The sequence below is a fragment of the Suricata suricatta genome, chromosome 1 (genome assembly GCF_006229205.1).
Source record: "Suricata suricatta isolate VVHF042 chromosome 1, meerkat_22Aug2017_6uvM2_HiC, whole genome shotgun sequence".
Taxonomy (NCBI): Eukaryota; Metazoa; Chordata; class Mammalia; order Carnivora; family Herpestidae; genus Suricata; species Suricata suricatta.
In genome coordinates this window covers 34,611,973-34,638,913 of record NC_043700.1, presented here as the reverse complement: position 1 = coordinate 34,638,913, position 26,941 = coordinate 34,611,973, and the positions used below count along the sequence as shown (strand labels likewise).

General features: G+C 37.1%; 1 protein-coding gene across 1 annotated transcript; it reads right to left on the bottom strand.

Moving 5' to 3' along the window:
* Positions 1 to 9,946: 9,946 nt before the first annotated feature.
* Positions 9,947 to 24,092, bottom strand: IDO1 (indoleamine 2,3-dioxygenase 1). The gene is made up of 10 exons (XM_029938651.1): positions 23,929 to 24,092; positions 20,891 to 20,986; positions 20,655 to 20,774; positions 16,536 to 16,654; positions 15,581 to 15,595; positions 13,961 to 14,060; positions 13,309 to 13,426; positions 12,160 to 12,211; positions 11,364 to 11,512; positions 9,947 to 10,398 (listed from the first exon to the last, which is right to left on the bottom strand). The coding sequence occupies exons 1-10, from the start codon at positions 24,025 to 24,027 to the stop codon at positions 10,043 to 10,045; spliced, it is 1,224 nt and encodes a 407-aa protein (XP_029794511.1). The 5' UTR covers positions 24,028 to 24,092; the 3' UTR covers positions 9,947 to 10,042.
* Between the last annotated feature and the right edge of the window lie 2,849 nt (positions 24,093 to 26,941).

Sequence of the window (26,941 nt, the reverse complement as noted above, 5' to 3'; positions counted from 1 at the left end):
AATCAGCAAAGATGAAGTTAAAGTCTCACTTTTCTCAGATGACATGATACTCTACATGGAAGACTCTACTAGAAGTCTACTAGAACTGATCCATGAATTCAGCAAAGTCACTGGGTACAAAATCAACATATAAAAATCAGTTGCATTTTTATACACCAATAATGAAGTAACAGAAAGAGAAATCAAGAAACTGATCCCATTCACAATTGCACAAAAAACCATAAAATGTCTGGGAATAAACCTAAACAAAGATGTATAAGATTTGCATGATGAAAACCATAGAAGACTTATGAAGGAAATTGAAGAAGACACAAAGACATGGAAAAACATTCCGTGCTCATCGATCAGAAGAATAAACATTGTTAAAATGTCATTACTAACCAAAGCAATCTACATGTTCAGTGTAACCCCAATGAAAACTGCACCAGCATTCTTCTCAAAGCTAGAACAATTTATCCTTAAATTCATATGGAACCACAAAACACCCTGAATAGCCAAAGTCATATTGAAGAAGAAAACCAAAACAGGAGGCATCACGATCCCGGACTTTAGCCTCTACTACAAAGCTGTCATCATCAAGACAGTATGGTATTGGCACAAAAACAGACACATAGACCAATGGAATAGAACAGAGAACCCAGAATTGGACCCACAAATGTATGGCCATTAATCTTTGACAAAACAGGAAAGAGTATGCGATGGAAAAAAGACAGCCTCTATAGCAGGTGATGCTGGGAGAACTGGACAGCAATTTGAAGAAGAATGAAACTAGACCAATTTCTTACACCATACAGAAAAATAAACTCTAAATGGATGAAGGAACTCAGTGTGAGACAGGAAACCATAAAACCCTTGAGGAGAAAGCAGGAAACAACCTCCTTGACCTCAACTGCAGCAATTTCCTACTTGACATATCCCCAAAGGCAAGGGAATCAAGAGCAAAAATGAACTCTTAGGACCTCATCAAGATAAGAAGCTTCTGCACAGCCAAGGAATCAATAAAACTAATAGGCAGCCACCTGAATGAGAAAAGATAGTTGCAAATGACCTATTGGATAAAGGGCTAGTATCCAAAATCTATAAGAAACTCACCAAACTTCACACCAAAAAAAAATAATAATAATAATCCAGTGAAGAAATGGGCAGAAGACATGAACAGACATTCCTCCAAAGAGGACATCCAGATGGCCAACAGACACGTGAAACGATGCTCAGTGTCATTCATCATCAGGGAAATACAAATCAAAACCACACTGAAATACCATCTCCCACTGGTCAGAGTGGCTAAAATGAACAAACCAGGAGACTACGGATGTTGGTGAAGATGTGGAGAAACGGGCACCATCCTACACTGTTGGTGGCAATGTAAACTGGTGCAGCCGCTCTGCAAAACAGTGTGGGGGGACCTCAAAAAATTAACAATAGAACTGCCCTATGACCCAGCAATAGCACTGCTAGGAATTCGCCCGAAGGATACAGAAGTGCTGATGCATGGGGCACATGTACCCCAATGTTCATAGCAGCACTTTCAACAATAGCCAAATCATGGAAAGAGCCTCAATGTCCACCAACTGATGAGTGGATCAAGAAGATGTGGTTTATCTATACAATGGAGTACTACATGGCAATGAGAAAGAATGAAATCTGGCCATTTGTAGCAACACGGATGGAACTTGAGGGTGTCGTGCTAAGTGATACAAGTTAGGCAGAGAAGGACAGATACCATATGTTTTCACTCATAAGGAACAGGAGAAACGTAACAGAGGACCATGGGGGAGGGGAAGGGGGGGAAATGGTAGTGGAGAGGGAGGGTGGCAAACCATGAGAGACTCTTGAATACTGAGAACAAACTGAGTGCCAATGAGGGAAGGGGAGAGGGGAAGGAGGGTGATGGGCATGGCGGAGGGCACTTGTGAGGATGAACCCTGGGTGTTATATGGAAACTAACTTGACAATAAACTATAAACTGAAAAAAAAATAAAGTTACTCCTTCTAGGGGAGGTGGTGGGGAAAAATAAAAACAAATTAAAAATAGGGGAGGTGTGGTTGACTCAGTTGGTTAAGTATCTGACTGGATTTCAGCTCAGATCACAATCTCATGGTTTGTGGGATCCAGCACTGTAGCAGAGCCTCCTTGGAATTCTCTCTCTCTTCTCTATCTCTGCCTTTCCCCAAGCTGTTGTGCTCTCTCTTTAAAAATAAATTTAGGGGCTCCTGGGTGGCTCAGTCGGTTAAGCCTCCGACTTCGGCTCAGGTCAGATCTCACGTTCGTGGGTTCGAGCCCCACGTCAGGCTCTGTGCTGACGGCTAGCTCAGAGCCTGGAGCCTGCTTCCAGTTCTGTGTCTCCTTCTCTCCCTGACCCTCCCCCTCTCATGCTCTGTCTCTCCTGTATCAAAAATTAATAAAAAACATTAAAAAAAATTTTAAAAAATAAATAAATTTTAAAAATAAATATTTAAAAAATAATAATAGAAAATAAATAAATAAAATAATACAATAAAGTAAAATTAATTTAATTTAAAATAAAATAAAATAAAACAAAACAAAACAAAACAAAATAAACTCACCACTCCTAACCATTAGGAGCAGGGCTTCCCAGGTTAGGTTATTCTCTCCCACTTTCTGGTTACAGTTTTCTGTAGGTGATCTCCATAGTTTAGGTCTTGACTTCCCTTTCCTTACTTTTTCCCTCTCTGTAGGTGATTTCATTCATTCAAAGACTTTGGCTATCGTCTCTAGATTGATGATTTTCAACATTTTGCTTACAGTTGGATCTCTTCTGCCATCTACTAGACATCTTCACTTTACTGTTCTATAGAAGCTTCATATGAAGTTACTTAACACATTACATGTAGCCCAGACACCTTTCATTGAGGTTAGAAAAAAGGCTTTTAAAACCTCCAGCAACTAGCTCAAGGTCTTGAGTAGAAAGGCCGCTACCTAATGACAGATCTATGCTGTACTTGTTAATTTATTCTCTTATAATAAGAACATAGCTCATCTTCTTCATCTATTCCATATCTAGGTGGATGGTATCCCTCAGAATCAGCAACATAATGTTAGGGGCAAATGAAGGATGAAAAGGTAAGGACCCTTGTTCAAAATTATCCAGAATTTCAAGATGCTGGCAGTAGACACGAAGCCAATCATTAAGCCTTTTTGTATGCAAGACCTTATGTCACTGCACAGGTTGAATGTCCATGAAGCTGGCTCGAGTGCTTCTGTTGTCACAGTTGACCAGCTGGAGACCTGGAAGTCGGGGCTCTATTATATCCCAAAGAACATCAGTCTTGCCAGTTCTACTGCCTTAATATTTCTCATGTTTTCCTTTATCACCAACCCTGCCGCCATTGTTTTTTATTCCTTGCTATTTACTATTAGAATATCATAGCATAATCTCTGAATGATCTCTCTGCCTCAAATCTAATCCCATAGGGCTCTTCTATCATTTGAGACTTGAATTACTTTTATAACCTCTAAACTCATTGCCTTGCTTTTATTACGACCCCCATAGTATCTCACAGATACAATATTTATTTCCAACTACTACCAGAATCATTTAAATATTTATTTATTTGTTATGAGAATCCTTTCATTTAAATATTATTCAAATATAAAAATATAATAAAGTTAATTATCTGCTTAAAATATTTCCCTTGGTTTTCAAGATAAATTGAAACTACTTCATTTCATGGCCTTTGAAGCTGATTATGGTTTAGCGTTACCAACCAATCACCCTTATTTTTTTATGCTTCAGCCATATCAAAGTATGTATACTTCCTCATACAGACCATGCTTATGTCACTATTCTTTGTACACTCCTCTTTTTCTGAAATTTCCAAACTTAATTTCATTTGCATAAATATTTTTTTTTGTTTTTTAATGTTTTTTATTAATTTTGATAGAAACAGCATGAGCAGGGTAGGGTCAGAGAGAGAAGGAGATACAGAATCTGAAGCAGGCTCCAGGCTCTGAGCTAACTGTCAGCACAGAGCCCTACGTGGGGCTGGAACCGACAAACCGTGAGATCATAACCTGAGCCGAAGCCGGACGCTTAACCGACTGAGCCACTCAGGCACCCCTCATTTGCATAAATATTAATCATCCTTTAAAACTCATCTAACCCCAGTGTTTATAGCAGCACTATTGACAATAGCCAAAGTATGGAAAAAACCCAAATATCTGTTGACATATGGATGTATAAAGAAGATATGGCATATGTACACAATAGAATATTACTCAGCAAACAAAGAGAATGAAATTTTGCCATTTGCAACAATGTGGATGGAACTAGAGTGTATGATGCTAGGCAAAATTAGTCAGAGAGAGACAAATTTTATATGATATTCACTAATATGTAGAATTTAAGAAATAAAACAGATGAACATGAGAGATGGGAAGCAAAAATAAGATAAAAACATAGACAAAGACAAACATATTATCATCCAAAGCCCATTATTTATATTAGGGTTCACTCCTGATTTGTACTTTCTACAGGTCTTAGCAAATGTGTGATGATATGTATCTACCATTGCAGTACCACACAGAATAATTTTACTGCATAAAAAACCTTCTGTGTTTTGCTTATTCACCTCTCCCTCTTCTCTAACCCCTGAAAATCAGTGATTCTTTTACTGTCCATGCTTTTGTCTTTTTTAGAATGTCATTTAATTAGAATCATACAGCATGTAACCTTTTCAGATTGACTTACTTAATTAGTAATATGCATGGTAGGTTCCTCCTTTTTTGCTTGCTTTCATTATTTTTTATTTATTAAAAATTATTTTTTAATGTTTATTTTTGAGAATGAGTGGGGGAAGGGCAGAGAGAGGGAAACAGAGGATCTGAGGTGGGCTCCTCACTAACAACAGAAAGCCCGATGTGGGGCTTGAACTAATGAACCGGGAGATCATGATCTGGGCTAAAGTTGTACACTTAACTGGCTGAGCCACCCGAGCACCCATGCTTGGTTTCTTCAAAACGAACTGCTGCAGTGTACCTCAGTTTCTTTGTCCATTCACCTACTGAAGGATGTCATGGTTGTTTCCAAGATTGACTATTATGAATAAAGGTGTTTAAACATCCATGTTTATGTTTTTGTGTAGACATAAGTTTGCTTTTCCTTTCCTCAAATTATAGATCCCAGTGCTAAACAAATGCAATGACTCTTGATGACATGGACCATATATATCTTTCATGTCTTCTTTCAAGATATTAACTTAAGTTTCTGTGATGAAAGTGTAAGATTTCCCAGTTTTATCAGACATCTGTCTTAAGTTTTCTCTTTGGGGTATTTTTGGCCCATCATAAAACCAAACCTCAAAACCAACACAAGGTTAATTTTCCATCAAAATGCATTTACACTACCTTGTATTACAGGTGACTTTTAGAGACTTAGATCTTATAAGCTGAATAAATCTGGAAGTATATTCCTATTTCCTCTAATACTTCTGGTAAATTGTCACATCTGTATCTACTGATGTTGTCCGCATGTGAGCGCATTCTATCAACAAAAGAAAACCTTTTCCATCATTTGGATAGTAAATAATAATCACATTTCAAACACTAGGTATATAAACAACTCCTTTGGAAAATTTGCTCACACCTTCTCTCAATAGAGCACATTCACCACCATATTTTTGCTTTTCAGTCTGATTTTAACCTGTGAATAGTTGAAAAAGATGTAATGGTTCACAATGTACATTTCTGATAACCAAATGTGGCTCCATGCCTCAGGTTTGCTTTCTTCAGAAAAAAAAAGTTAGCATTTTGTAATCCACCAACACTACTTTATTTAATACATTTTTTACTATCTCAGTGTCAAAGCTGTCCTCCCAATAGGTAATGTCTAAAGCATACAGCTCATGGACCAAACATTATCCAAGTCCATGTGCAATTTGAGGTGAGATTCTGGGGTAAATGTAATTAGGAGTACTATATAACGTATAGTGCTTTTTATAATGGCATCTTAATATTTACATTTTGCATAAAAGATGAGTTCCTAGGGTAGTATATAATGAAAATGAACATATTACTTTCTTGTGACAGTTTGGTGCATGACATTTTAAGCTTTGCTTTTAGAAAAGGCTTTCATTCTGGGTTTTTTTTTTTTACATAACTGTTCCTTTTTAAAATTATAGCACATTTCTAATACTAGGATACACATTCTTACTATCTCCAAAATAGTTATAAAGGTCCAAAGTAGAAGGCTGATCCAATTGGCAAGCATTTTTACCCTATGTTGGACTATACCATTCCAACTTTCTTGTCTATTATTGTGACTGCAATTTCCAAGTCAGTGCTAATGGACTCAGTTCTGTAGACAGAAATGATCCTTTACCAAGCAGATTTCTAACTTTCAAATTTCCCCTTATCTCTCCCATGCAGGACACTATGTTTCCAGGCACCAGCTTGCTCCCATTTGGCTCAGCTCCCATGAGGCCACTAAAAGGTCTCTAGAATACTGAGTCAAGAATATGCCTCTGAGCTCCCATTTTGGAAAGCTTGGGCTGGTTGATCCACTAACACTAATGGGAACAGAAATACTACCCTACCTCCATTTTTCTCTTGTTACTACAATACAATAAAACATCATGCATGAGTCGGAAATTTTGGGGAGAGCAGCCAAATTTCCAATACTTCTACTGCAAAGGTCAAAAGAAGCAGAATTCCTGTGTAAGCACTTGTTTCCTTTAGTGGAGTTTGTACTCACAGTAGTGGTTTGACTTTTCTGGAGGTGGTTTGCCTGGGTTTAATCTTTTATTTTGCCGTATGCTAGCTTTTGAAAGGTACTGAACTCTACCGGGTCTCAGTTTCCTTAAAAGTAGCTAGTATTTATCTCATTGGCCCTTTGAAATGATTAAATGAATTGATATATTCACATATAATCCAAATAAGATCTTTCTATATTGTCAAGGGCATTGGAGAGGGATTCATACATGGTATGGGACATTGTATCTCAAAGTTGGCAAGACCTTAGGGACCACCAAATTTGTGTTTATATACCAAACTTTTAGCCTGTCTGAACTTCTAATTTTTAAATTGTTTATTGTATATAAAACAATTCTTTGGAAATGAGTAAATTCCTATCTTTAGCTTTGACTCACCAGAAGAACTGTGTATCTCTGCGTACCAAGTCTCCCAGAAGGGTATGAGGACTCCAGAGTACTGTGAATTGATTAATATTCTCTCTGTAATGTGTAATATTATATTTAATATGTTAGGGTGAGAAAACTAGGATATGAATTATATATAAGGAACTTCAACCATTTATCATGCAAAAGTATATTAGGAAGGGCTTGATATGAAATGATACATATTTTAAGCTATGTTTTCCTCACTTATGGAAAACAACATGTAGGGAATATACCATTATACACTTCTGATTTTACTAAGACATAGACCAGGATACAGTAATTCTATTCAAATAGAACACATGTTACTAAGAAATAACTGCTAAAACCTTCTCTTATGGTAGTAGACCACCTTCATCCTCCAGTGACCCAATGACCTCCCCCTGTGGTGGAGCAGAGACCACATGGCATGGGTGCAGGAACAACAAAGGCTTCTTTAGAAATATATCCAGTATTTTGCTGTATGTCTTCCAGTCCAGAGATGAGTGAGTTAAAAGAAAACCAGGAATCATTATTTTTATTATTTGGACAGATATAAGAGAATAGACTCTGAGGAATAAGTGTCCACGCTCTTTGTGGAGAACTTGATGCCCAGTTTCAGTCTGTCTATCACCTACCTAACAGCAGCACTGTGTCAGGAACAATGCCTTTGATATTTGTTTTGTTTTGATTTATTTTTTAGTATTTATTTATTTTAGGGGGAGAGCACAAGCAGGGAGGGTCAGGCAGACAGGGACAGAGGAACTGAAGCAGGCTCTGCACTAATAGGCTGACAGCAGGGAGCCCAATGTGGGCTTAAACCCACAAACTGCAAGATCATGACCTGAGCCAAAGTCCACCAACTGAGCCATCCAGGCACCCCATGTACGATTTTCTTAAAACGAAGATGTGCGTACAGAGTCTGGCTGAGAGGATCAAAGATGTTTTGCATGTCAGGATGATTGATTACTGATTAGGTAAAACCAATTCTGGAGAAGAAACTCCGGATATGTAGCCTTGTGGCATGTAGATGTGGAGCCAGACTGATTCATGTAGTAGACAGGACAGAAAAACATCTTAACTTGGAGCCTTAGCAATGATCCTTAGCAATTTACTTACTTATATTCTAGTAGTTCTTTATAGTTTCCTAAGATTTGAGCACTATATTCCTTCAGCAGTAACCTTGTGAACAAGGCAGAGCAGGTACTATTATGCTCATTGTACAGAAATACAAAGTGACTTGCCTAAGGTCGCACAGGTAATAGATGTCTAAAACAGAACCCACAAAAAGAACCCACCTTTTGAAACCTCTCAGTTTAGTGCTTTCTGAACCACATCAAGCCCTAAGAAACGATGATCTTTCTTCCAACCTTTAAACGTTACACACACACACACACACACACACACACACACACACACACACAGATATGCACTTAGTCTGCATGCATACATTCATGCATGCATACTTTTTTCATTATAAACGTATATATGCTCATTGCAGAAACACTGACAGGAGAATAAAGAAAAAAATGTTCCCATGCATTGACATTTGGTATATTTTCTCTGTAATCAAGTGAAGTTTTGCTATGAGCAGGGAGATTTTACTCTATTTTATAGGGTTAGGGTGTATTTGAAAAATAATGTTAAAATAGTTTTTATAAAATATGTGACTACATTTCCTTCCTTGACTCTGCTTTTGTGTGTGTACCCAACCCATTTTCTCCGACCTGGGCTTTCCATAAATTGAAAGTGTTTGCAAATTCTGCCCCCAGGCAGAATTGTGCCTTTTTTCTTATCTTTACTAGCATAGCCAATATCTAGCTAACCATATACTACTATATCTCATGACATTAAATCAAGTCACCTCATTTCTTCCCCCCTTTCTTCCCAAATTCCCTTTTTCTCTAAACTGGTCTACATCAAGTCCAGTGAAAAAGATGAGAACGGTCAACAAACTAAAGTTCTCCTTCCCTTTATAACCAACTGTGCGAACCTCAGTAAATGACTTTACTCTCTGAGACTCAACTTTGTCATCTTTAAAATGAGTTTCGTTCAGGATGCCTGGGAGGTTCCGTTAATTAAGTGTCTGACTTTTGCCCAGGCCATGATTTCATACTTTGTGAGTTCAAACTTCTCATTGGGCTCTTTGCTGTCAGTGTCAGAGCCTACTTCAGATCTTCTGTCCCCCTTTCTCTGCCTCTCCCTTACTTGCATGCTCATGCTCTCTCTCTCTCAAAAAGAAAAATAAACATTTAAAAAATGAGTTTGGTTCATATAATTTTAAGCTCCTCTTCAGCATTCTTAGATTCCATTATTAAATAAATTCATGCCAGATTTTGAGTCCCAGATAACCCTAGCCTCCCAAGAGAAATTATATTTCAAAGGTGACCCTTTTTGTTAGCCCTCATTAGTTTATTCATGATTGACTCAATTGCTTATAAATTCATTCAACAGATACTTGCTAAGTGTGCACTAAAGTTGGGTGATGCATGGGTCAGTAAACAATAGGGTGTCCCTGATATTGGGAAGCTTACCATGTAGTGAGAATACAGACAAGTACACAGGTAATTATAAACAAGTGTGATATTACTATAGGGAAAGTAAAGGAATCTATTACCCATGCTTGAGGGTAGCAGTGTAGACTGGATCTCATCTAGATGAGTATTTAATTATAGCTATGAATAAAACAACTTTTATATATTTTATTATATCATATCAATTTTTATTGAATGTCATCATTTTAATAGGAATAAAATATCTAATTGTATTCTAATTATGTTCTTACAAGGAAAACAGAGATGTTGGAAAAGCATTTTAAAATATAAAAACACCATTAAAAAGTTGTGTATTTTTAATTCGTGGGTCTGATATAATGGGTAATGACACCGATACATACAGACATCTTGTCTTGATGGAATGTCAAGTTATATTAGTCACACTTCAGCAGGAATTTCTCAGTTGTTCCTTTAACACTCTTCAGGAAAGTCATGACCTTCATGCCTCCAGTTCCTGTATTTTCAGGTTCTGATGAGTCCTCAGATGTCGGGTTTCCCCTGCTCCGGTTCTTTGAAGGAGTCACGATGTACTTGGCTACTATCCTCAGATGGTAGCTTCTCAGGGCAACCATAGCCTTCACACAGTCATTATAATCCGCCTGCAATTCAGCATCACCTTTTGAAAGAACAAACTGACGGACTGAGGGGGCTGACTCCAATGTCTGAAGAAATTTCCGGTGAGCTAATGGCATATATTCTCTCATTTCATGAAGGAATTTGAAAGAAGATTCTGAAGGAACAAGAGAAAGATTAGTTAGTATGGAAGCCCAAACATTCCCCGATCGAAGAGAGAAGGGCAAAGTGAGGTCAGAGTGGGTGGGAGATCACAAGCCACCAGTGAAACATGAGGCAATGGGTTCACAACCATTCTGTTAGAAGGTTACTCATCTTGCTACTAGTAATGGTACTTATTGTAATACAGCCTTAATTCTGAAAACCACATGAACTGAACTCATTCATAGACTTTTTTGCTTGTGTGTCTTTTCTCACTTCTTACTGGATTTTATCCTTCTAAAAAGCTGATAATACAGACAGTGTGAATATAATCCATACTCGACAGAACATGACATCAAGTCCAAGAGATTAAGGGATAACTTTTAAATAAATGAATGAACTATAAACCAGGAAGTTCTTACTGGAGTTTCTTCTGCCCACTCTAAACCCCTACAAGGAATATAATGGATGTGGTTCATATTTCAACCCTGACATCTTTAAAATTTGGGCTGCTGGGGCACTAAGACAGCTGACCAAGAGTAATGTCAAGCCGTCCCTGTCACTGAGGTCTCCACCTCCCCAACTTCAGCTCACAGTCCCATCTTATTTGCAGGTGACTTTTTCTTTGTGAGTCTGATCATACATTTTCAGGACATGTGCTATAGGCTTCACCACAGCCAATTAAGCCTCATATACATGTTCAAAAGTCAAGATTGAGAGGGTGATGAACTTGCATTTTGGTTCTGGCTTCACTGCTTTCCAACCGGTTAATAAGGAGTTTGTCACTTATCCTCTAAGGAAACTTAGAAGCTCCCGCTTGGTCGTCTGTGAAAGGGGATGATGACAATAAGATCTTGCCTTACCAATTCTTTGGAAAGTATCAGATAGGCTCAGATGAGATGCTGATGGAAAGTTACTTCTTAGATGTTAAAACACTATTGTATTAACGTGGAAGATTATTATTTGTCATTGTCCACTCACCTTCACCAGAACTCTGCTCGATGCCCAGCAGAACATCAAAACACTGGAAAATGCTGCTTTGGGCGGCACTACCCCCTGCAAACTGCTTTGGGGTTTCCCAGACACCTTCGTACTTCAGACCACTTGGCAGCTGAAGGTTGCCTTTCCAGCTAGACCAGGAAGGGGGCAAATCATTATTTAGATTAATTGCCAAATTTTCAGATTTAAAACCTTATAATAGGGGATAAATGAAGAGCGACATGACATAGATTCCATTATTCTTCTTCCACACTTCCCTTCCACTCATGTTCATGTTTGAGAATGATTGATAATATGGTCCTGAGAAAATTTGGCTTAAGTGTTCTATAAATGGAAGCTTACCTTTGCATTGGAGCAAATATCATTTTTTTTAGATGTTTTTATTTATTTTGAGAGAGAGAGGTGGGGGAAGGGCAGGGAGAGAGGGAGAGAGAGAACCCCAAGCAGACTCTCTATTGTCAGTGCGGAGTCTAATATGGGGCTTGATCCCACCACGTGGGAGGTCATGACTTGAGCCAAAAGCAGAGTCAGTTGCTCAGTTGTCTGAGCCACCCAGCATCCCCATTCCATTCTTTTTTAAATGACTACCTTTCCTGTCTATACTCCAGTCCATGCCTGGCCAGCTGATAACAAAGAGAATAGTCTTTTCTTTCTCTACATGTTTTTTAGGATATGACATATTTCCTAAACGTGATGGGTAGTGGAGATCATCAGCGGGAATTTTATGTGTTTTGCTCATTGTTTAAGAAAAAACAAATTCAAGTGTAAGACTACATACCCAGACAAGTATATGCGAAGAACATTGAAAAAGTCGTCTGGGTCCACATAGTCTGTAGAAGAGATGAGGTGTGTTAAATTAAGCAGTTATCAGAACTATCACAGGGGATCAAGATATTGTAAACAACTGGTAGTGGAGTTCAGCTTAGGCTGCAGGAAAGGCATTAGATCAATCTGTGCAGAAAAAAAATCCCTGAGAAAGGCTCTCCCAAGTGAGCCTCATGTCCACTGAACAAGGCTAGCGCACAACTTGTATCAAAGAACCTAAGCCCACTTCACACTCATCCTCAGGAGAACAATTACACTGCCAATGTTTTTTTAAAGCTATTTCTTGTGCTTACTGATATAAGAGACAGACTACTTACATAAAGAAAGAAACAAATCTAAATAAAATGAAAAGCAGAAACAGCAACCCCAGGAACCCTGTGGGTTTCCCCATGGATCATCTCTGTGTCTCTCTCCCCAAAGCTTACTAACATTTTTTGTTTGAAAGTCTATTTCTTGCCAAGGACCAATCAGTAGTAACTCAAAGCCTGGGGATATACCGTCACATATTTGTTGAAGCTATCTGGCAGAGCACATTTTTTCTTTTACTTTTTTTGCAGTCCCTTGCTTATATACTTTTGTTGGTTATTACTATTTTTTTAACTGTTAATTTTGTAATAACTTTTGAGCTCAGTAGCTTTTCTCTGTTGTTTCTTAACCAACGGAGCCAGCCAGGCACCCCCATTTCCCTGTTGTTTCTTATTAACTCGCGAAAACCCAAAATTGTAGGGAGCTCTTGTCAAGCAGAAGCTAAGTATTTCAGAACTTAAAACAGCCTGAACTTTCCGCAACTCTCGGCAAGGGTTTCAGTGGGAGGCTAGGACACTCCTGAGAGTTAGTTACCTGGCTTGCAATTCTGGCTTCACAGTTTACTATCTGTGTAACCTTGGGCCATTAATCTTATCTCTCCAGTGGATTACTTTATCCATAAAATTAATATAATAAAACCTACGACAGGAAAGTATAATAATTTAGTGAGATAAAGTGAAAACACACCCACTAAGTGAGAGTTTTTTTTCTTGTGTTTGTTTAACAACTCCATGTTTCAGATAATCAGAAACTTGTGACTGCCAGCCTTGAATGTTGCCTAGCATACAATACTTGCCATGCATTTGGCCAAACTCTTTGAGGGCTTGTTTCAGACAGGAAGCTATCTGACGCAGTGCCATTTGCAAAGTATTCCGGTCCTCACATTTTACTGCATTTAGTAAACCAGGAATCACCTTTAAAAAACAAAAGGTAAACATTTAAGATTTCCGAGCACTAAATATTGGTATAGAATAAAATTCTGCTAATTAATCCCCAGATTAAATGTGGGATTTCCATTTCGTTTGTTTTGCTGAGAACCCTCTGTTTTGATTTCATTTTCTTGTATTTAATTAAGCTTGGATTTATTTTTATTTATTTATCATTTAGAGATAAGTCTATATAGTTTTATTTCTAATTCTAATAGTCAAAACTATTAGATTTATGTCACTCTGTGATCTACTTCCAATGACAACCTGCATTACAAATGCATTTCTGATACTGAGGTTTCAAACTTTATTCTAAATATGTGGGTCCTATGCTTTATATTTTAGATGATACACAAAAACAAGTAAAATACTATTTCTATCAGATGATCCCTTACATCCAATTAAATTATCAAATGCTTTATTTAGTCAAGATAAAGTTATTTCATGCATAATATAGTTTGGTTACTGACTGCTCTGTGCATGGAAATGAAGATGCAGATCTGCCAGTATGGATGGACTCACTTTGATTGCGGAAGCCGCTGCTATTTCCACCAACAGAGAAACGAGGAAGAACCCCTTGCCACAGTCTCCCCCAGGAAATGAAAACAGAATGTCCATGTTCCTAAGAAGGTAAGTCACAGGAGTCAAGAATTTAGCAAAAGTACTGGCATCTTTGTTTGAGTGCTTTTAGTTTTCAAGTATTTTTATTTTATTTTAGTTTCAAAATAACCTTTCAGGATAAGTATGCTAGGTTCTACTATCTCCATTGTGTTGTTGGGAATATGAGTGTTAGGTCCATTGTCTAAGATCTAATGGTAAATTAAACTGGGTCTTGAAATTTCGTTTTACAGTTTGAAACCAGAAATTCCAAGATCATTTCTGTTTCTATTCTCTCATTAATTTTTCACATGCATATATATTACCATATTTATATATGTACATATATTTGATGTTTTAGAGACATCTGTGAGGTATAATTTTAAGCAGACGTTTTGCTTTAAATAAATATAATTGTATCTACATTTTTATCAGTGAACCTGATTCAATTTCTCAGTGGTTTACCTGCTTTACAAAGAAATTGGGAAATTCAAATAATTGAATATACCCTATTTTGTTTTTTATTGAAGTTTTACACTAGCACAAACAAGGACCCAGTATCTGTATATCTATGAAGTTCATGGTGGTTAAATTCATGGTCTCTGAAGCTAGACCATTTCTGCAAGCTACCTTGTTTTATGACCTTGACCAATATACTTTATGTTTCTGCCTCGGTGTTCTTATCTATAAAATGGGACTTATGATACCATCTTCCTAAGTTAAAAGCCTTCCATAGCTGTCCACTGATGTGAAGATACTATTTAAACCCCTTATCATAGCCAAAAGTCCCACATAATCTTTTTTGCTAAATTTATTTCTTCATCTTTTTACCACACTACTACTTCCATCAGTCACTACTTATCAATGACACTAACCTTCCTCTGGATCTGATAATAAATACATCAAGATTTTCATCACTTTGAGGCCCTCATTCTTGCTGTTTTCTCCACTATGAACGTTCATCTTACTCTTGTAGCTAACTCCTTCCTACTCACTCTTTGGAAGTCAGCTTAAATAACTTGCTACAAGGATTCCTTCTTCATCCCTTTTGTTTGGATAGAGTTCCTCTTGCCCTCCTCCTAATCAAAAAGCAATTTACATAATTTTCCTGTATCTACTTTCTGCACCAAAGCAGGCTTATTCTTATGATATTTACCTTTGTTTCCATAGCTTTTAGCTTTCCCTTAGTACATAGATCAAAAATAGTAAGGATTGGGCCAAAAAGAACCGGTTTATGATTCTGGCCACTGAGGTTATTAAGTCAAAGACACACAGATGGATGTGCATTTTGTGTATGTGCATCTTAATTTTATTTTATATATGCAGGTGCTATTTTTGCGTATAGCTATGCTCTCAAGCAGACATGGTCCTCTGATAGTCCTATATCTAATTAAGGATTGGGATTATTTGCTGTTTAAACAATTGCTTATTTTTTGTCTGAATTCAATTGGTCTTCTAAAAAGTACTTTTGGAGTATATTGATAAGCCTATATTTACTTTGAATAACAAAAAATTCTTAGAATAAAATAAGAATCAAATACTTACTCATAAGTCATGGGCCTTATGAAAGCAGCCATCAAACAGTGGGTCAATTGGAAGAGAAAAAGCAAATCAATTAAAAATCAAATGGTTTTGAGTAATTCTTATTCAATTTAATACTACTGGTCTATCAAAGGTAAGATATAAGTAATATATATATATGTACATATATATATACGCTTTTTAAGAAAGATTTATCAACTAGGCATCATAAACACTTAACTTAGTACTTTTTAAGTTAAAAAAAATTAAATATTCAAGGAACACAGAGGGTTAGCCAAACTAGTCATCCCTAATAAACTTTTCCAGGTCAAATCCTTTCATTCCATGGTTCCTGGGCCTACAGTAGTCCTCTGCAGAAACACCCCCAGAGCCCTGGGACACCCTCTGTCTCTTGTCCCCTTACGATAACAGATCCCACTGCTAAAAGGACAGGAGGGGCCTAGCCCTTCAGCGGGCTTCACTGAGGGCCTGGGCATTTTGGTCTCTATGGCTGAAAATGTGTTTACTCTTAACTGGAGAGTTAAACATTAAAGTTGTAGAATCTCCAAAATATGTTACTTTAAAAAAGCCAGACACAAGAGTACCTTCTCTATAATCTCACTAATATGATATCCAATAGCAGAAAAAAATAATTTTTAAAATGACCAATCAGAATGTGTGTACCTGGACGTAGAGAAGAGAATTGAATGAAAAGAACCATAGAGCTGATATTCTGTATCTTGCTTCAGTCCATCCATGTGTATAGCACAGTCAAAATCCCCCAACTGAACAGTCAGGATGGCACATTTCATTGTATGCTAATTATACACCTCTCTCTCATGTTTATACCGGCAGAGGAAAACATACCCCCAAGATGAGAAGAAAGCTGTACTGCCAAAATGTAAACCAACAACTAACTCCCTCTTGATGTAAATAGCGTGCACTTTTTTAATTCCTGCTGTAATCACAGTTTACATACCCCCTGGGATCCTTTTTCTTCCAGTTTGCCAAGACACAGTCTGCATAAACCAGAATGGGAGGCAGATCCAGCTTCTGAGAGAGTTCACAGTAAGGAACAGCAATATTCTTTGGCAGGACCTAATTAAAACATAGTATTTAGCATTAACCTTTGAAGAATCTTACCTTTTCCTCTGCTTTCTGGGTGTCAGAACATTAGCTGTTCTACATCATGGCACTCTGAGATGAAACCACTGTAATTTTCTTTTCCTCATTTCATAATGTAGTCCTGGGAATTATTAAATGTTTATGTTTTAGATGTGGGTTGCTGTGGAAATAATCTAGACAGAGAGAGAAAAAGGAAGTAGAGGGCAGGAGGAACAAAGGATGTATCGTTGACTTTCTAATGGCCTGTGGTTACTTGTAGTCACTTGTTCACTCATGTGTCCATCCCACGAATATTTGTTAGACAACTCCTCTGTAAGGAGCTCTTCATCCATGGGTAACACGAGGTAAAGTCATGCTCAGCTCTCTTTGTGCTCAAGTTTTTTTCCCTGAGCCTATTACTCAGGATTCTGCTGTTTGACCACATTCTAAAAGGCTCATATCCCCAGAGGGCAATCCTTAGGGGCAAGTGCTCTCCTAGAGGGCCCATTGTTGCCGCTCATGCCAGCCATGTTTTCCAGCTGCACTACTAATCATAATGCTGGCCTTTTATTCTTCATCTGCCTGACTTCATAACCACATTGTCCTATGTAATAATAACGTCATCCTTGACATCAGCACCTATGGCTGGAATATGTGTATCTAACCAGGCCAAGGACAGGGATGTGGGGCTCGTCTGGGGTAGTGGGAGGTGGGACTGCGGTGGGAGAGAAGGTATGACAACGTGGCCCGCTCCACAGCTCTGTGAAAATCAGGAGAGCTCCGGCTCTAACTTCGGACTAACTTACTACACCTGGAGATGACGGTTTAACGTTAGCACGGAAACGTTGGCCATCCCAGCCCTCGCAGAGTTTGTGCCTCTGGGAACAGAGACATTTTGGTTTGCAAATGATTTGCATATGTTTCAAAAGGAAATTTCTGCCTCTTTCTGATTTAAAGGAAAGATCAAAGGGAATCAAAAGGGAAGATACTAATTAAATAATTAATTTGAGATGACTTGGGGAAAAGAAATGTTCAAACACATCTTAATCTATTAGAGACATTTATGTACGTACTGAAAAACTCAGATGCTAATTTCCAGTCCATTCTCAAGCAAAATGTGTCTTATATTGATATATCTTATTTTTCACCCATTTATTTTCTTTCCTCACCAATACTTTTGTGTATATATATGTTTCCTATAATTTCCCAACTTCTATAGTCATATATATATACACACATATATATATACATATATATACACACACACACATATATATATGTATATAGAGTAGAGGCAGAGAGAGAGAGAGAGAGAGAGAGAGAGAGAGAGAGAATCCCAGGCAAGCTCCATTCTGTCAGTGCAGACCACAAACCATGAAATCACGAATACATATGTGTATATATATACATATGTATTCGTTCCTGGCTTCTAAAATCCTTTTTAGAATAATGTGGTTTATAAAAAATAAATAAATTTTAAAAATTTTTAAGTTTTATTTTATAATTCTGATGTCCAGTCTGATAAATTTATTATCTTGTTATTATCCCATATACATTCTAGTCTCCACATTTTTTGCTAGTCCTCCTCCCCTCTTTCAATAAGCTCTACCAATCTTTTAAGAAATAATTCAAGTCCCACTTCTTGAAGCATTTCATTATTATACCAACTACTATTTAACTCCTCTGGATCCTTCTACTTCTGCACTTAGCATATGTCGCCCTTTGTTATTGAGGATCTTTTTGTTTGTTTGTTTGTTTTATTTATTTTGAGAGAGAGAGTGTGCTTGTGTGCATGAACAGAGTAGAGGCAGAGAGAGAGAGAGAGAGAGAGAGAGAGAGAGAGAGAATCCCAGGCAAGCTCCATTCTGTCAGTGCAGACCACAAACCATGAAATCACTATCTGAGCCAAAACCAAGAGTCGTAGGGTTGACTGACTGAGCCACTCAGGTGTCCCTACTGATGATCTTTCTATACAATACCTACACATTTAGCTAGGCTCGAATTCTAGCAAGTCTAGTGGGGCTGTGTGCTTAGGTTGTAAGTCTAGAACTAGTCTTAAACCTTTTTGTGTCATCACAAAATTTAGACATGATAATCTGATGACTATAAAGAAGTATAAGATGTTCCCATGATTATGCAGAGCACCTTTGTCCTTTTGTTCACATATCAGGGGATGACATCACATAGGTGAACTATATGTGCTGTTTAGTATTTAAACAAGATGTGGAAAGACAAAGTAATAATTCCAATTACCTTTGTCAAAAAGAAAAAAAAACACTTGAGGGCAGAAGGTGCTTCTGGAATCTATTTTATCTCTTTCTGGTCTGAAGATTAGGTATTACAGTCAATCAGTTTCATGTGATTAGTATTGCCAGATAAAATACAATATGGTATTATTTTAAATCTAAAGTTATCTACTGTTGATGAGAGTAGAGTGAAACCCAGATGTTCTCCATATTGACAGATAGAAGAAAGCACTTTGGCATTAAGTAAGAAGAGCTATAAAGTGTGCATATTTCCTAAAACTCATAGAGAGAGAAAATATTTAATTTTCAAATATATTGATTATAGTGTCATTTACAAGGGCAAATATTTAAAAAAGTACAGTATTTGTAAACAGACAATTGAATAAATAAAGTTCAGTCACTCAATGAAAAACTATAAAGAGATTTCAAATCAGCCCATTCAGCCAAAAGGCCTGTTGAGATCCCGCTGTAAGTCACCAAGAGGAACACGCTTATCTGGAAAGTGTGACTCTGGAAAGTGTGACCCTGGAGTTAGTTTTCTATGACCTTTAATTAGTTTCGGTGATTGGGCAAATTTCCAGATTGAAACTCCCTTTCTGGTCAGAAACCTCTGCTGATGTGTTTCGATTTTGTTTTCACTACCATGAAAATAATAATTTTTTCTGGAAGTTACAAACAATGTAATCATTAGAAAAATGATGTAATCACCTATGGTATAAAAAGATTCTAAGCATCACAGTAAAGTGCAATCTTGCCACCATTCACTTTATCTGTCTCCTTTCTTATAGATATTGTGCCGACACCAACCCCCTATTCAGGGACCCTTAGACTCTGGTGCGTGGGCTGGTCCCTTACATCAAGGTCCACCAGAGTGCGAGGGACCACGAATCTAATTATTACATTGTTTGTAACTTCCAGAAAAAATTATTATTTTCATGGTAGTGAAAACAAAATCAAAACAGAAACGAGGTGCAATACAGAAGATCAAAAAACGTAACTCATCACTCAAAATACATCAGCAGAGGTTTGTTTTATGTATAAGTAATATTATTAACTGAAGCTTATGACAAAGCTATTCTTTTTTACAAGTGAACATGATCATTAAGGGGAAAGTGCCCCTGACCAGGAAGGGAGTTGCAATCTGAAAATTTGCCCACTCACCGAAACTAATTAAAGGTCATAGAAAACTAACTCCAGTCTCTAATCCATCATGATCAAGAGGTCATGCACACATTCTCTAAAACAAAGGGAAGCAGGACCCAACAAGCCATATGACACTGTACGCTCAGTCTCCCAGGAGAGCGACTCAATCCCGATCCTCAACTGAGGGACTCACTTGCACCAGGGTCACACTTTCCAGACAAGCTGGAGATATGCGCGTTCCTCTTGGTGACTTACAAAGGGTTCTCAACAGGCCTTTTGGCTGAATGGGCCCCTAAACAAATGACTAGCATGATTATGTTGTAACTAGAAAATGCATATAGTGTAATTTAAGTGAAAGACTCAGGACATATGTCTATATTCACAGGATGGAGCAACTACTGTGTTATGTAAGTGAAAGATTAAAAATCCAATAATGATGGCAGCTGGCATGTTAAATCAATAAATGATTGTTTTCCTTTGTATTGTTTTTTGTTATCCAATCATCACAAAATTTAGTTATAATATTTTTAGAGTCATTTTTACATTAAATGTCAATTGGATGTAAATTGCCATATAGCATAAGAAATACCAGAAAATCTCCAAACCTCACAAACATCTTCACCACCTTGATTCCACACATATGCCATGGTGATATACCCCAGGACCAGATGTGCGAGGCGCTGTGACTTGTGGTCTTTGAGGCCATCGATACTGAACATTTGTAACTGGGAATAAAAAGAGACATTGACTCCAATCAACATGGGTGACATTATAGCTTCAAAGCCAATTTAACAATGTTAAGAAGCTCTAACAGAAAGAAGAATGTAATGCCTTTCCAAACCTTCTCAACTTCTTTACGTAGTTCATTTTTCTCAATCAGTTCAGGTAGGTTTTTAGCAATGGAAATCCATTGATCATAAGGGTAAGGTAGCTCCTCCTTGAAAAAAAGAAATGGAACGTTTATTTTGTAGAGAAAGTTTTTATGAAATCGTTTTGCCTCTGATTGATTGTCTTGCCTCTAGATCAATTCTGGGTAACACTGTCCTAGCAAACACTCACCTGTCCGGTAACCCCAGTCCCTGCATCGTTACCTGCACACTCAGGGCTCAAGACTTCCCTCCTCCAGCGCTCGGACCTGCCTCTTACACAGGCCACCTCAAAAGTTACACTAAAATCATCCTGGTTACTCCAACATACACTTAGATACCCAAGTACTAATCCTATGTATTCTATTCACACATTGTTATGTACTTTGTTGTTTTTATTTATTTTTTCTTCCTGGCTAGATAATAATTTTTTTAATGGAAGAAAAATGAGATTTCTTAGATGTCAGTAAGTAGACTAGGCATAATGACCTAAAAAGTTGACTGTTATCTCTGTTTCATAAATAAGGAAAATAAGTTTCAGTTCATGAGATTGCTTTGTATATATAGTTTATTGTGATTAAATTTTAAGTGCTTCTAACTTTCAAAAATCAATGCTCTTTTTTTTTCTTAAAACGTATTCATTCCTTATTTCTGAGAGAAAGAGAAAGAGCACAAGCCAGGTAGGGACAGAGGGAGAGAGGAATACATAGAATCCAAAGCAGTTAATATTATAAGAAAGTTATAAGACAGAAAGGCAAACATAACATAAAATTCAAACATTTTCAGAGGCTTCAGATAATTGGCCAGTCTTTGTATTTTATGGCAGATATTTCAGCAATGAAAGATGCAAGCAGTATATTCACTAAATAGTCACCTCTCTGGTTTCTCTGAATTTTTCTCCCTAACTAGACACACACACACACACATACACACACACACACACACACACACACACACACACACACTGTTGTTGTTGTTCTCCATTTTACTATGTAACACAACTGAATTTTTGGCTTTTACTATTTTCCCCAAATAACAGAAATATTTTTTGTTGTAATATATCATGATTAACATCCTTTTGACAGAAATTTCAACAGATGTAAAAATTCAATCAATAAAATAACTTCTGGTTCAGGAGATGCTTAATGATATAATATAAATTAATGAAAAATAACACAGGGTCATTCAACTTCTGCTAGATTAGAGAATGTATTTTTTATCTATGTGGAACTAGAAGACATATTATTTTCTTTTGGAATAGAAATCTGACTGATTACAAAAGATGAAATGAACATTGCCAGCTTATATTTTCTAGGAAAGATCTTCAGTGAGGAAATAAAAGTAATGACGAATTTGTTTTCTTGTTTCAGAATATGATCTAACTTCCTAAGCATCTTAAGAGGTAATACTACTTTTTAAGTAGTCCAGGGAGAGTTTTGTTTTGATTTTGTTTGGGGATTTTGCTTTACCCCTTGGAATATATTCTTAGGTCTCTGAAACTACCATGATTCTCTTAATTTTTAAGAGATTTTTTAAGAGAACTTATTCTGGGAGAAAAATGATATAGAGTTTTGCAATTTCTTATTGTACCACAGATAAGTACATTTGCAAAATCATCTTATCCTGGCACTTCAGTGTGCTTGTATGGAGAGGGACTAGGTTTAAGCATGAGTGATACGCAAATATAAAGTAAAGTAGGTGCTTTTAGCAATAACGTTAGTGGGTGGTTGTTGTTTTTTTCAGAAAGGGAGAGAGAGAGAGAGAGAGCGCACAAGCTGGGGTGAGACTGTGAGACTGGGCAGACTGTGAGAGACAGGGGCTTGACCCCAGATCCTAGGAACTCTGAGTTCATGACCTGAACAGAAATCAAGAGTTGGATGCTTAACCTACTGACTCATCACCCAGGCACCCCTACAGGATGTTATTTCTAAGTTAGATTGGATCTCTAACTAAAAATATATTTGCTGCATTTAAAGATGCCCTCCAGGATACAGGCTGTGTTTGAGCCACAACATATAGATATGCACTGGTATACAGAATTGTCACAACATGTAACTCATTCCTAGAAAACATATGGAATCTCATAAACCTTATTAAACCCAAATGTGGAGTGAGGGGAAGCAATGCCTTGTGATATCTTCTCTTTTGAGAGGGAGCACATTATAATGATTTTAAGATCACAAATTCTGGAGCCAGACTAGTCAGGTTCACATTCTATCTCTGCCATTGCTAACTGTGCAAGCTTAGTAATTACCTAAATTACCTAATTCTGCTTACATTTCTTATCAGGAAAATGAGGTTAATAACAGATATACATTTTAGGATGGGTGTGAAGGTGCAATAAGTTAGTATTTGTAAATTTCTTAAAGATGCAATATAAATGTTTGATAATTGAAATAGATAATAAGATGGTTTTCCTGGCATTCTTTGAAATACCTTAGAAAAAATGTAGTTTTAAAAACAAACACTTACTCTACATGTCTTGCTCTTTGCAGGTAAAGTTTGTAAAATTTAAAAAATGGTAATTCATACTCTCATTCGAATCTTACACTTAGTAACAACAAGTAGTATAAATACAACACAAAACGGTTTGATATACCATCTCAAAAACCTAATCAGAGTAGGAATATGTACTTCATACAATTTAAGGTATTGTCAGTCAAGAAAAGGGGTTCCTTTGACATGGATCATTTATTACTTTGTTTTTTTTTCCAAATGCCCTCCAACAATGCAATTGTAGTAAACCAAAATACTTCTATAGTTTCCTTTTTTCATCACTTCTATTATCTGTGTAAGGTAAGTAAAAAGTGGGTTTAAGACTCAATCTCTAGGCAGAAATTTTAAGAAAGTTCAGTATGAACCATTTATTGAAACTCTGCTCTACTTATGGCACTGCTTTATCCATTTGTTCAGTAAAAATTACTGAACCACATTTGTTAATAGAAGTTAGCTTGCCAGGTGAGTAATGATAAGAACACATCCCCCCTCCCCGTATATAAATTCCTTGTCTTACCAGCGGGTCTGGCAACACGAAGCCCAGCTCCTCATCTATGTGGTATTCTTTGAACTTTTCCCAGGAAACTTCTGTAGGAAATGTCCCACTGTGTGCCATTCTTCCAGTCTACTCCTCTGATCCTCTTTGTTCTGCAAGAGGTTTTCAGAGCATCTATTTATTGTAGAGGTTGCCATAGCCAATGATCACAATCTTACCACGTAGGCAGAAAGAAATGACTTCCACTTTTAAAATAGTTTCATTTTCTTTCTTTGTAATTTGATAAACAATAAAACCACGAAAACGTCCTATTCATCATATGAAGAAACTGAAAGTTTATGTTCCTATGAAGTCGTTGTCACTGGGAACACCATTTGTGTACCGTCATAGGGAATGTCAGACAGAAACTGAAATAACAAAAACCATGAAAATAGGTAACTTGAAAAGAACATTTTTTATGGGAGCTTTTAAGTCTTTGAAGTAAGCTAATGAATTTGACCAGGGCTAAAGTCTGAAAATACCACTTCGTCATGGCTGTCATTGGCTTTCCATTATGTCTCAAGGGTTCTTTAAACAAAGCAGTGTCTTATTTCAGAAGCCACAAAATGCAAACTGTGCTACATTGAACTAGTAGACAATGACTAATGTAGAAAAAAAATGGAAGCAGATGAGAAACTAAGACAGTACATTCTGGGACACCTGGGTGGCTCAGTCACTTAAGCATCAGATTTCAGCTCAGGTCATGATCTCACCCCTTGTGGAACTGAATGCAGCATCCAGCTCTGTACTGACAGCTCAGAGCCTGGTGCCTCTTTTGGATTCTGTGTCTTCCTCTCTCTCTGCCCCTCTCCAGCTTGTGCCCCACCTCTCTGTCTCTAAAAAATAAACGTTAAAATTTTTTTATTTAAAAAAAAGAAAGACAGTACTTCTCTGTCACCATTTTTCCTATTCAGTCTTTTATTTGTGTTCTCAATGATACAGTTCTTTCTTCTTCATATTCATTATAGGAAGACCTTTCTGTATCTCTACTATATTTGACTGCTAAGGACTGTTGAGGCAATAGTCCTTCATATTTGGAGAGTTTGTAATATGTTAAAAGTTTAAGCAAAGGATAAAACACTTTGGAAATGTTTCTTTCAAAATGCAAATTAAAACTGCATTTGGCAGGGATGCCTGGGTGGCTCAGTCGGTTAAACATCCGACTTCAGCTCAGGTCATGAACCCTCAGTTTGTGGGTTTGAGCCCCGCATCGGGTCCTGTACTGAGAGCCCAGAGCCTGGAGCCTGCTTAGGATCCTGTGTCTCCCTCTATCTTTCCCTCTCCCTTGTTCGCACTCTCTCTCCGTCTCAAAAATAAATAAGCATTTTTAAAAAACCCTCCATTTGGGTTTTTGGGTTGCCTGCAGTTCTGCGCTCACGGAAAGGCATTGCTCGATCTTACTAATAAAGCTGAAACAAAAGTGGGAACCGTATCACTCCTTTTGATGATCAAAAGGAGAAATCAGGAGTCAATGTACAGTACATTATTAGAATGCAGTTTTGTCATCCAGCTTATCAGTACTTGAAATAACTTAATGGTACATAACTTCATTCTAGAATATTTCTCACACTCTTCTTTCCTGTGAATTGTGGTTTTGTTTTTTCTTTCTTTTTTAAAATTTTTTTAAAGTTTTATTTATTTTTGAGAAAGAGAGAGAGAGAGAGAGACATAGAGCGTGAGTGGGGCAGGGTCAGAGAGAGAGAGACACAGAATCAGAAGCACGCTCCAGGCTCTGAGCTGTCTGCACAGATCCCAAGGAGGGGCTCGAACCCTCGAACTGTGAGAACATGACCAGAGCTGAAGTCGGCTGCTACCAACTGAGCCACCCAGGCGGTCCTGTTTTTTCTTTTTTAACATGCAGTTTTACAAGAATATGATCTTCTTATAATAAAAGGGAAATTGAAACCAAATTATACAGGAAAAGAACGCATGGCTAAGCTTATAAATAATGAATGATTCATGAGGATGATATTTTTGAAACCAGGCTCAAAGCAAAACACCAAGAATATCATGTTCGGTTGTCATACCCAGATGAAAGCCAAACAAAACAAAAACATTTTTAGGAGTTAGAGAATGTGTGTTTATTCCTATGATTTTTCACTCTTCCTACCTGGATTTTTTTTCCAGTGGTGAGTCAAAACACATACATGTAATAAAGTTTTAGCTACTTCTATGTCAGAAAAGTCTCTGAAGCTTGAATTTTTTTTGAGAAGCATGGCTTGATACAACGTCTTCTTGACTCTGCTTATCTATTAAATCCATCCTACCTTTGACTCCAAAAACAATATTTTAGAATCCTACTTTTATCTCTACCTATTTATCTCTACCTTCATATTTTACCCTTTTCATATTTCTGAAACATTTTCAGTCCTCATTTATCTTGATTTTTCTTCAGCAATAACAACATCTCATCGAAAACCCTTTTTCATAAGGTGTCAGAAAAGCATCTTAATCTTACCATCTTCTATAGATTCTTTATCTTTTCCTTTAGCCTTTTACCTGTGGCCAGGTCATTGTGAAAGGAAGCGCCTGAAAGTCACTACTCAGCTTTTTTCTCTACAACCTCTCAGCTCTGACAGATATGAATCTGTCTACCTTGTATATATCACCTGTTTGATAACTTGGCTGGACCCTTGTATGTAATGATTGTACTGCCTGACTTATCTTCATAGCTATAGACTGCATTTTTCAATTGCCCAGTTAACATCTGGAAATCTTTTTCGAGCGCAATACCAGAACTATTATGAATAATAATAAAAAAAGGACTATTATGAATGGACTTTCAAAAGGACTTTTATCCAGGCCCATGATAAACACAAATTTATTCCCTCATAATATATAATAATGCAAATTCCTCTTTATTATTATATTATGCTACGTTATGTAAAAAGTAACTTTGCTTTTAGAATAAAAGATGCTTCAGTTGAAAAACTCAAGTGATCTAGAACATACAAAAAGAATGAAGAAAATTATTGAAATACCAATATCCACTGGC

Coding starts and splice junctions, on each gene's coding strand:
- IDO1 (XM_029938651.1), bottom strand. CDS start 24,027: ATGGCACACAGTGGGACATTTCCTACAGAAGTTTCCTGGGAAAAGTTC. Junction 20,775..20,890: donor TACGTAAAGAAGTTGAGAAG/GTTTGGAAAGGC, acceptor TTTTATTCCCAG/TTACAAATGTTCAGTATCGA. Junction 11,513..12,159: donor CTTCGCATATACTTGTCTGG/GTATGTAGTCTT, acceptor TTCCTGGTCTAG/CTGGAAAGGCAACCTTCAGC.